This window comes from Adiantum capillus-veneris, chromosome 6 (genome assembly GCF_014529385.1).
Source record: "Adiantum capillus-veneris isolate H3 chromosome 6, ASM1452938v2, whole genome shotgun sequence".
Classification (NCBI taxonomy): domain Eukaryota; kingdom Viridiplantae; phylum Streptophyta; class Polypodiopsida; order Polypodiales; family Pteridaceae; genus Adiantum; species Adiantum capillus-veneris.
Window position 1 is genome coordinate 120,462,921 of NC_140936.1, and position 12,203 is coordinate 120,475,123.

General features: G+C 42.2%; 1 protein-coding gene across 1 annotated transcript; it reads right to left on the reverse strand.

The window, feature by feature from the left end:
* Positions 1-10,538: 10,538 nt before the first annotated feature.
* LOC147456175 (SKP1-like protein 11) lies at positions 10,539-11,805 on the reverse strand. Its single transcript, XM_086515414.1, has one exon. The coding sequence runs from the start codon at positions 11,311-11,313 to the stop codon at positions 10,567-10,569; it is 747 nt and encodes a 248-aa protein (XP_086371540.1). The 5' UTR covers positions 11,314-11,805; the 3' UTR covers positions 10,539-10,566.
* Positions 11,806-12,203: the final 398 nt, after the last annotated feature.

Genomic DNA, 12,203 nt, shown 5'->3' on the forward strand with positions numbered 1-12,203 from the left:
GTCTCATTTTTCCTCCTCCAATTTACCCATATCTATCAAAAAAACCACAAAATTCAGCCTCTTCTCTTAAAAGACAGCATCATGGTGGTTGATTACTCAGCTTCAATTACCTTGTCTCTCAAGGAAGGTCAAGAGTGGAGAAAAAATGTACCGTCAAAGCTAGTGGACCGTCAACAAGCGTCAAAAATTGGCCCTACTCAAGACACTTGGAGCATCAACCTTGTAAGAAATCCACCTTTTCTTACCTCTTAAGAGTTTTCTTCCTTATTTGTATCCTACATGGATACTCCCATTGTAAATATCCAATTCCATTTGTAAATTAATACTAACTCTACTAACACTAACCCACTATGAAAAGTCCTACCACCTCCATTTCTCTCCTCTCTCTTTCCCCACCAACTTCTTGATAATTCCAAGCAAAAGAAATTAGATAAATTGCTGAAAATCTAACCCAACCATGGTTAGAGGAGTAACCCTAGCCTTCAAAATTGCTATAAAAGGAGGGTGTAGCTAGCACAAAAGGGGGAGCCATAAGCAAGAGCACTATGCTATAGCTTGAGAAGCCAAGCTCAACCTCTCTAGAAGGAGCTCTTGAGTGGAAGCTCATTGTCTTATGCATGTGCATGTGTTGTAATAGGGGATTAGCAAGGGAACTCTATGCCATTTGTAAGAGAGAGAGAGTGTTCATTCAATTGAGAGTAGGAAATCTATCATTTCTCCTACTAGTGTAAGCCCAACATTTGCTGAATCAAGGAGGGTGGATTTGGATTAGCTTGGATACTTTGTCTCCCTTCCAACGTGAAGTAATGGACAACAATGATGCGTAAGTGTCTTGGTGTTTTTTTTGTTAAGTTCTTGATAGCTTGTCTCTGGTGTTGTCATCAATCTAGCCATAAATCCCACATACTGTAAGAGGGCGACAGGGTGGAGAGGACTCCCCTGGCCTTAAGACAGTGATTGGGGTGGTTTTTTCTTGTGATGCGTTGTGGTGAAATTTACGCAAGCTATGTTGAACAGATACTAATCTCACTTTGATTTGTCATGACAGATTTGTAAGAAGGTATTAATGCAACAAGCACCCTCTCCCCCTTTTTCTCTCTTTCTTACATATATATATTTATGTTTGCTTGATCATTAACGATACACTTCAAAGCAGCCCGAGCACCATCTCTCTCTCTCTCTCTCTCTCTCTCTCTCTCTCTCTCTCTCTCTCTCTCGTGTTTTAGTGTGTGAGAGTGTTCCATTGGTGTTAGGGTCAGTGTAAATTCCTTGCTTGTTTGTGGGTTGCTCTAACGATTTTCCTCTTTTGCGTCCTAGTTCGCTCTTAAACTAGGTGGTGCCCCTTGTGTAGTTGGGATTTGGCTGTGGGTTTGTTGTTTTGGTTTGTGTTGTGTTGTGCCCCAGCCCCATTGAGCAGCACGGGAGCCTTGAAGGGTGTCTAGAGGCCACTCTTCTTGTTGCCCGCCGCCCCGGACCGCCTCAAATTGGTGCCCCCACTGAGGACGGCTTGTGTATTTTTTGTGTAGAATCAACCTTTAGCATAGTCAAGTAGTGTGCATGAATCACGAAAATTTGTATGATCCCTTCATTCCCATTGCAAGGCAAAAGGTACACATAATTGTTAGTACTAAGTTGCAATTTCAACGTGTCATTCGTAGAATTTTAGGTCCTCTTAGGTTGGCCGAGATAAACGCTTCAATAAATCCTTTTATTTTGCCTCTCATTAGGTACGACCTTAGTTTGGACGTCTATATTTTTGTTTTGTTTTAAGCATTAGGTCATGCATAGACCATGGATAATGGCCCAAGAATAGAGGTTTTCCCCTTCCATTTCACTCCACACATTAGAATAAACATTGCAATTAGTAGGAAAATCCATTTTCAACAACGTATGGTGTTCATGTTTGGTGCCCAAAGAGTAGGAGAAATTCTCGCATCACCAAACCCTGTCATCCTACCTCTTATTGATTATCATAAGTCGTTTGATGTGAATATTTTTATTTTGTTGTAGAATAGATTGCAAGCTAGATACATTATTGTGTAAATCTTTTTAAGAAAGAAAAACAAAAACGGGTGTCACTTTGAAATCAATTCAATGGAAAGCCAACGCCAAATGTCTGGGTATCCTCTTTTCTTTGGAGAGCCTGGAGAGGATGCTGAATTATTTTTAGCGAATTTCAAGATGTCTTGCCGTATCAAGAGGATAATAACTGATCAAGAACGTGTAGAAATGTTTGAGGTGGTCCTTAGGAAAGATGCTAGCACTTGGTTTGATTCTTTGCCTGAGGAAGTTAAGGGGAATTACACAGAAGTTTTGAATCGTTTTAAGAGATACTTCTTTGATCCCCAAAACACTCAAAAATTATGGCAAGACATTGTTTCTCATAAGCAAAAAGACTTAGATGACTACTACTTGTACAAGCAAGAGTTTCTACGTCTTTGGGCTCTATGGATACGAAATATTGCTAACCCTGGTGATGGTGCAGAATTTCTATAGAAGGAGAGGTTCATAGCCGGACTCTTTCCTGACCTTAAGGTAAAAGTTGAGGCGGGTGCACCTGCTACCTTTGATGCAGCTGAAACTAGGGCTGCTGAGAAATATAGGAAACTCAAGTGCTTAAGGGGAGAGGTTCCAATAGAAGGTCTTAGACCCAAGGGTAAGTCACAAGCATCAACATCAATAGAGCTTCCTGAGGTAACGACGGAAGTAATTGAGAAGTTAAACGAATCTTTAAGCAGCCTGTCAATTCACCTTGCACAAGCTGTAGGTCCAAAGGGACAAGCAAAGAAGTCTGAAGAGCGAGATCCACGACCTAGGAGAGTCTTGCAATGTTGGAATTGCGGAGAGTCTGGACATGGGATGTATAATTGTCCTTGGCCCCGTGGGGAGCCAGGGAGACCTAACTTGAATTACCCAGTGATGAATGCAAGAGAAGGAGCTGGTCAACAACCAAGGCTTCTACAAAGGCCAAATGGACCAAGACCACCTCCACAAGGAGTAGAAGGAGTTCCACCTTTGCCAGATCCAAATGTGCATGTGGTAGAGGTAACAAACTCAAATGAGGTTGACATGGAAGAAAATGGCATTAAGCGTGGCCGAGGAAAAGGTAAAGAGAAAGAGGGTGTCCCATCACAGAGTGACCATGGACAAGGCAATAAGGCAAAGGAGACCAAGGAAGCTAAGAGGACTCGGCGTCATATCAACCTCCAAGACTTCCCTCTTGGACATGGTATGGCTCCGTACAACTTGTTGGAAGACATGAGAGGTAAGGGTCCTGATATTTCATGGCCTCAATTTCTTGCATTATGTCCACAAGTTAGGAGGGATTTAACAAGGGCAGTTAGCACTAGGAGAAAGGTAAAAGAGAGTGTGCATGTTGTAAAAATTGCACAAGCTGAAATGAATGAGGACATTACACCAGTGCTAGACTGTTACATCAAAGGAAGATTGGTTAGGAAAGGTCTAGTGGATGGGGGTGCACAAATTTGCATCATGACAGAAGGGCTCATGCAAAGACTAGGCATGCACATCCATGAGACACCTGAAATCAAAGTGAAAATGGCAAACAATAGCAAGGCTAGGTGCGTAGGCATTTGTAAAAATGTTTTTGTGGAGGCCTTTGGCATTAAGAAGGCAGTGGATTTCTATGTCATGTCTACCAAGGGAAATGGTTACCCATTTATCCTAGGAAGACCATGGCTAATGAAAATGCGAGCTTTGCAGGATTGGGAGAGTGGAAAGCTAATTTGCAGGAATGACAATCACAAGAAGGTTGTCTTTGACATGAAGGAGCAACGCCAAGAGGAGCTCCATGAAGAATCATCTCGAAGTGATACGGAAGAAGATTGGACTGAAAACACTTCAGAAGAAGAAAGTAGCGGCAGCATTACTGAAGAGGAGTCCTCCATTGAAGTCATGGGGGTAAGGTTTAAGCCAAACAACCAGGAGACCTCTTCTCGAGGTTTGGAAGAGGTAGGTTCCCAAGAGAACCAAAAGGTGGAAGATGAAGGAATGTTAGAAGGTATGTTGTCTACAACACTTACAAAGGATGAAAGAGAGGAGTTCAAATGTGTGCTAAGGAAATTTCTGAGGCTTTTTGCTAAAGACTACACCGATGTGCGTGGAGTAGATGCTGTTCAACACAAAATTGAGTTGAAGCCAGAGGCCACACCTAAGGCTCAGAAGCTACGAAGGTTAGGAGTCATCAAGGAGCAGGCTTTACTCAAGGAGGTAAGAAAGCTTCTAACAGCAGGTTTCATTTATCCAGTGGAGAATTCAGAGTGGGTCTCTCCCGTTGTTGTCACTCCTAAGAAAAACGGAAAGTGGAGGGTGTGTGTGGATTACCGTCCACTCAATGAGGCAACAAAAAGAGATCACTTTCCCCTCCCATTTCAGGATGAGATACCAAATGAGGTAGCTGGTCATGAGAAGTACACTGTGTGTGATGGCTACTCAGGCTACTTTCAAATAGGTATCGCATTGGAAGATCAATTGAAAACAACCTTTATCACTCCTTGGGGTTGTTATGCTTTTAGAGTCATGCCATTTGGTCTGACAAATGCTCTTGCAACATTCCAACGTTTCATGAACATGGTGTTTCAAGCATTCTTTGGAAAGTCAATTAGGGTGTTCATTGATGATTTCTGCATATATAGCTCAAAATCATTGCATCTACAAAGGGTAGAAGAAGGTTTAAAGAAGCTCTACGACATGGGAGGTCAACTCAACCCCGACAAGTGCCACATAGGTGAGGATGAAGTGATCTTGCTCGGTCACAAGGTTTCCTATAAAGGCATTGAGGTGGATCCTTCAAAGGCAAAAGCTCTTATTGAGCTCCCATCATCGAAGAGTCTTAAGGAGGTCATATCTTTCATTCAGAAGGTGAAGTATATGTCACGCTTCATTCACTTAGCCTCGGAGTTGCTTCATCCTTTGCAAAAGTTGACACAACAAGTAGAATTTGCATGGTCTGATGAGCTTGAAGAGTATTTTTGTAACATTAAAGTCATTTTGTCAGAGCTACCAACACTCATGCCTCCTTGTTGGGAGTACACATTCTTTGTTAGCTCTAGTGTTGGAAGGGAAACAATTGATGTTGTGTTGCTACAACAAGATCCCCACAGTACAAGGATGCGACCCATCTACTTTGCTAGTAGGGTCATGAATGCTTTGGAGAGAGACTACACAGAAGCAGAACTCATGATGCTTTCTCTCATGTTTGCGGTGAGAAAGTTTAGATCCTACCTGCTACCAAAACCTTTTGTAATTCTCACTGCAGAGAATTTGTTCCCTTGGGTGTCATCTCAAATGAATCTTAGTACTAGGATCTCAAAGTGGATTATGGAGTTGCAAGAGTTTCAATACTCTTTCAAGGTAGAAGATAGTGTGCGTGCACAATTGGCAGGGATTCTCACTTATAGGGTGCATGAAAAGGAGATTAAGGTGCCTGAAGTAAAGACCCTACCATTACCACCACCAAAAAGTATTCCTAATGCTTTTACCTTGTTCTTTGATGGAGCTTTTCGTCGAGCCACAGGAAAAGCAGGGGGAGGGCTAGTGTTGCTCAACCCAAGTGGAGAGGTGGTCATGCAAGAGAAGTTCAATCTACCAAGTTCAGCTAGCAACAATGAAGCAGAATACGACACACTAATTCATGGTTTGAAGATGTGCATTGGCCAAGGGATACAACGTCTCATGGTAAAGGGAGATGCACTTCTCATTGTTAAACAGATTTTAGGCATTTGGGCATGCAAGAATGAAAGCTTACGGACAAAAGTTCATGCCATTCGTAGATTGTTTAATCAATTTGAAGAAGTGCAACTATATCATATTCCTAGGAAACAGAATGAAGATGCCGATTTACTTGCACAGCAAGTAGTTACATGTGTTGAGAAAGAAGTGCAGGTCATCATGGTGGCAGCAATTGTCAAGCAATGGAGATACCAGGGATTGGAGTCATTGACTCCCATTATTAGCTACATTTTGGAGGGCGAGTTTCCACAAGACTTCACGAAGGCTCAGAAGAGGAGACTCATGAAGAAGGCAAGCGCATATCTCTTCCTAGAAGGCTCCCTCTATCAAAGAGGGAGGGATCAAGTATGCAGAAGAGTACCAACTATTGAGGAAATTCCAGCCATTCTAAAAGGTTTGCATGAAGAAGCATGTGGTGGTCATTTTGCCCAAGAATTAACTGTGAAGAAGATTTTGCTTGCGGGGTATGTTTGGCCAAGTCTGCATGTGGATGTCCAACGTTGGTGTAAAAGTTGTCACAATTGTCAGGTAAATGGGAATAGAAGATTGGTTTATGGTCCAAGGCAACTCGTGCTTGCAAATGGACCGTTTGAAAAGTGGGGCATTGATGCTATGGGTCCTCTGCCTAGGAAAAAAAATGGTAAACTCTACATTCTAGTGGCTGTAGACTATATGACTAGGTGGGTGGAAGCACAAAGTGTGGCAAAGGTAAATGAGAAGACAGTGAGCAAATTCGTCTACACTCACATTTGTTGTAGATTTGGCACACCTTTGGAGATTGTTTCTGATAATGGTCCAGGGTTTAGAAAGGGATTGCTCACAGAAGTCTGTGAAGAACTTCACATTCTACATCGTCACAGTACACCCTACTATCCCCAATCAAATGGTTTGGTAGAAAAAGCTAATGGTGTCATTGCAGGCATCATTAGAAAGATGGTGAAAAACAAGACAAAGTTTTGGGATGACTTCTTGGATGGTGCCTTGTGGGCGTATCGAACCACATATAGGGAAGCCACAGAGTTTACACCATTTCACTTGGTCTATGGTCAAGAGGCTTTACAACCAATTGAGCTAAACATTCCAACAATGCGACTTCATGGCAAATCAGCACAAGATGATCAAGAAGCATGGATGGATCGACTTCTTACCTTAGCTGAGCTCGAGTGGAAAAGAGAAGCAGCATACGAGTGCTATAAGAGGAAAGCCACACAGACAAAGGAGAAGCTTGACAAGAAACTGGAGGACAAAGGCATCGATGAAAGAGATCTTGTGCTAAGGTATGACAATCGACTCGATAATTGTTTTGATGCCAAATTTGAAACAAGATGGCAAGGGCCATACATAGTCAAGAAGGCTTTCAATTCAAGTTACTACAGCTTATGGACTTGAATGGTAAAGAGCACTCCAGGAAAGTAAACGGGTATCGCTTGAAGCCCTACTTGAGTCGCCTTCTACCAAAGATCTGTCCAAAGGCCGCTGTCTCATGTAAGTATTGCTACATGAAGCATGAGTGTAACTCCAGCCAAAATTCTGAGGGGCCAAACAATAAAGATCTCGTCAAGGACTCTGAAGCACTCTCTTTGGAAAAGATGCTCTATGATGGTACATGAATATACCATCATCCAGGGGGAGGGCTAATGATAGCCGTTTTTCGGCTCTTTGTAATTGCCACAGTGAGTTACCTCACCCTACCAAAATCACCCAAACACTGTGGCTATCCCTACCATTTCACTGTACATAGGCGTGCGTGAGTCACGGGACTTTTCCCATATCTTCTTAAAAAACCCTCAATTAGCTAGTCATTGGGCTAGTTGAGCCAAAAAATTAAAAAAAATAAGTATATTATGGCCCATGCGTATGTAAATATTTCTTTGTATATAGGGCCTAAATAAAAGATTTTTTTCATAATTATTTTGATATTTATTTAAATATTTCTACCGAGATGTGTGTTATTTATGCTCTGTACATTGCCTCACCATTACCACAATTTTTCTTACCATTTTTCATACTCTTTATTCCATATAGAAATATTTTCATGTAAGCTTCTCTTATTTTTGGTGTAACTCCATCCCAACAAAAATCCAAAAAAACTAGTTCTATTTATGTGTATATTTTTTCCACTATTGTGATTTTTTCCTTCCTACATATATTCTCTATTACTCTCATAAATTAGACCACCAAAAATATTCATCTTTTTATGGTAGACTTATAATGAGAGAGATTTATTTTGACCCCTTTATATTTTTCCACCTATATTATTTATATTTGACATGTACATATTTTTTAGACCCCTCAATGTTTCATTTTCTTAGTTGTACTATTCACTTATATCATAATCTCAACAATATCTTCAATTATAGACCTACCAAATAAAGTCAAGGGTAGGTGGCATGCATACATGCACTATGGAGGGCTCACTCTTGGAGGTATTCAAAAGAATCATCCAAAGAAGGACCCCACAAGGACCTTGTGCAGTGGAAAAAAACGGTCAGTTTTGCTGAATTTTTAAAGTTCACTTGCTCTCCGAATTTGAAAAGGTGATACAAACAAAAGTTGTAGCTCGTGGGCTGAACTTTTGCCTCAAATTTTTTCATATTTTTTTGAGCTACGAGCTGTGAGATATGATTTTATTAGTGGACCCCAGTTTTCCTATGCTATGCAGCCACACTCTCTCTTCCACTTTATCATTTTCCTCTTTCACACACACTTCTCCACTCATCATCCCCACCTCTCTCACCACTCCTCTCTACACCCTACTCACCTTCTCCTCAACCTTGAAGAATAAGAGAAACCATGGTGAACTCATACCTCCCACACACAATTCCATTCCAAAATTGACCACCTAGTCTCATTTTTCCTCCTCCAATTTACCCATATCTATCAAAAAAACCACAAAATTCAGCCTCTTCTCTTAAAAGACAGCATCATGGTGGTTGATTACTCAGCTTCAATTACCTTGTCTCTCAAGGAAGGTCAAGAGTGGAGAAAAAATGTACCGTCAAAGCTAGTGGACCGTCAACAAGCGTCAAAAATTGGCCCTACTCAAGACACTTGGAGCATCAACCTTGTAAGAAATCCACCTTTTTTTACCTCTTAAGAGTTTTCTTTCTTATTTGTATCCTACATGGATACTCCCATTGTAAATATCCAATTCCATTTGTAAATTAATACTAACTCTACTAACACTAACCCACTATGAAAAGTCCTACCACCTCCATTTCTCTCCTCTCTCTTTCCCCACCAACTTCTTGATAATTCCAAACAAAAGAAATTAGATAAATTGCTGAAAATCTAACCCAACCATGGTTAGAGGAGTAACCCTAGCCTTCAAAATTGCTATAAAAGGAGGGTGTAGCTAGCACAAAAGGGGGAGCCATAAGCAAGAGCACTATGCTATAGCTTGAGAAGCCAAGCTCAACCTCTCTAGAAGGAGCTCTTGAGTGGAAGCTCATTGTCTTATGCATGTGCATGTGTTGTAATAGGGGATTAGCAAGGGAACTCTATGCCATTTGTAAGAGAGAGAGAGTGTTCATTCAATTGAGAGTAGGAAATCTATCATTTCTCCTACTAGTGTAAGCCCAACATTTGCTAAATCAAGGAGGGTGGATTTGGCCTAGCTTGGATACTTTGTCTCCCTTCCAACGTGAAGTAATGGACAACAATGATGCGTAAGTGTCTTGGTGTTTTTTTTGTTAAGTTCTTGATAGCTTGTCTCTGGTGTTGTCATCAATCTAGCCATAAATCCCACATACTGTAAGAGGGCGACAGGGTGGAGAGGACTCCCCTGGCCTTAAGACAGTGATTGGGGTGGTTTTTTCTTGTGATGCGTTGTGGTGAAATTTACGCAAGCTATGTTGAACAGATACTAATCTCACTTTGATTTGTCATGACAGATTTGTAAGAAGGTATTAATGCAACAAGCACCCTCTCCCCCTTTTTCTCTCTTTCTTACATATATATATTTATGTTTGCTTGATCATTAACGATACACTTCAAAGCAGCCCGAACACCATCTCTCTCTCTCTCTCTCTCTCTCTCTCTCTCTCTCTCTCTCTCTCTCTCTCGTGTTTTAGTGTGTGAGAGTGTTCTATTGGTGTTAGGGTCAGTGTAAATTCCTTGCTTGTTTGTGGGTTGCTCTAACGATTCTCCTCTTTTGCGTTCTAGTTCGCTCTTAAACTAAGTGGTGCCCCTTGTGTAGTTGGGATTTGGCTGTGGGTTTGTTGTTTTGGTTTGTGTTGTGTTGTGCCCCAGCCCCATTGAGCAGCACGAGAGCTTTGAAGGGTGTCTAAAGGCCACTCTTCTTGTTGCCCGCCCCGGACCACCTCAATGTATGGTAACGAAGTAAAAAATCGTATGTCGTGATTGACTAACATAGTTTTGACGTATAATATATGTTTTAGACACTTGTATGCAATCTAAACGGAACATTCTTTAGCTTATGGATTCTATATCATTCACATATTCTTCCTCTTGGTTTTGTGCCACGCAATCTACTAACATAATATGGCGGAAGGGGGAGTCCTTCACACGTGTCGCCATCTGCGACATGAAGGCTAAAGTCCAAAACAAAAACAAGCCCCTTTGCACACGATAAAGAGGGAGAGAGGGGGAGAGAGAAGCCGCCGAAGGCGACGGGCCGTACTAGTACCTTATATAGCTAGCAACATAACCTTGGCATGAGTACTAGTACCTTATATAGCTAGCAACATAACCTTGGCATGATTTTTTATTCTACCAGAATCAACCAAGTGGGAAAACAGCTCAAGAAGAAGAAAATGGCAAGGGAGACCTAATATTTGCAGTAGCCTTCACATTTCAGCGTGGGCGTGGCGATATATAAGGATGACCAGGTAAAGGACGGAAAGCCCATTCATGGTCGCGCTTCAGCTCAGCCTCCTGCTCAGGAGTGTAAACCTTCTCGAGGTTAAAGAATCCTCTCAGCTCCTCTAGAGACATTCTTGGCAGTCTTCTTCCAATTTCCTTACACACCAGCCGCAGAAGGCCGGGCATCGCCAGATGATTGGCAGCCAGCATGAGCTCCTGCAGGCGCTTGTGGGCGAGCTCGGCAAGGAATTCTTCATCCCACTGCTCCTGTAACTCCTTCTTGCGGCGGGCCTTCTCCTCCTCACTCAGGATGGGCGGCGGCGCACTTCGCGCACGCTTACGGCCGGCAAAACCAGCTGCCTTGTTGTCGTCTTCTTCGTTGACTGGGGCAGGCTGCGGCAAGCGTACTGGGGCCTGGTGGACGCAGTACTCCACGACCTTGGCCAGGACGTCGGCGGAAGCGTGAGAGATTGGGACGTCCATTCGGCCGGCCATGAACTCCCGCCCTTCTTGCATGTCGTCCGCCATGTTCCTCATCACCTGCGATTGCAAGGTAATCGCCTCCAGCTCCACTTCGAAGATCAAGCCATCGGACGACCTCAGCACCGCCATCTTCTTCTCGCTGTCTGCCATCTTCTCTCTCCCCCTCTCTCTCTCTCTCTCTCTCTCACACACACACACACACACATTTGTTGAAGGGATATGGTATATGGTCGGTTCAAATCCCACCCTGCCCATTTAACTGCCTGGGCCTCATCTCCCTGGACTGGCTACTAGGCTACATCTCCTTGGATTGTTCCTAGAAAAAATTACCAAAATACCCTGGAGTTTGTGGAAATTCTCAACATACCCCTCAAATTTCAATAATTCCTAATATACCCCTCATATTTGGCCAAAAATTCCCAAAATACCCTTCAATTTTTTCAAAATTCCCAGAATACCCCTCATTAACCTCACAAACATCCACAAGAAGATTTATAAATTCTCTCATGTAAGAAAAGGGAGTCTTTTTCAATGTTTATCATACAATGCATGACATCATGAGCTTCTTCTCGAGAAGCACTGCATACCTAGGTAGGTATGCGGTGCCTCTCTCACAGAAGCTCATGATGTTGAGGTAAGTCACAGTGTGGGAATTATTGTGAGAATTTGTTCCAAACTTCTTGTGATCTCCAATTTTGCGACTCTTCATAGGAGAATGCAATGTTCTTCCTCAATAGAAGATTATAGCGTTTAGATGGTATTGTGCGCTCTTCAGATGAAATCGTTGATCATTTTTAGACAGAGATTATTTTATTTGTGAACTCATGGTTGCATAGTTTTGACTAAGATTTTTAAACTTAGGACAAATCCATTGCAAACGGAAACGGGTAATTTTCCCTTGTTCCTACTATTACAAGAAGGTTTAAGTTTGCTTTTCTTTTCTTTCTTTCTTTCTTTTTTGGGACAAAGTTGCTTTTCTCTCTCTCTCTCTCTCTCTCTCTCTCTCTCTCTCTCTCTCTCTCTTTTAGAGTTTTGGCATCTCATGTGAATTGCCCAATGTGATCCCACTCTCTCTCTCTCTCTCTCTCTCTCTCTCTCTCTCTCTTTTAGAGTTTTGGCATCTCATGTGAATTGCCCAATGTGAT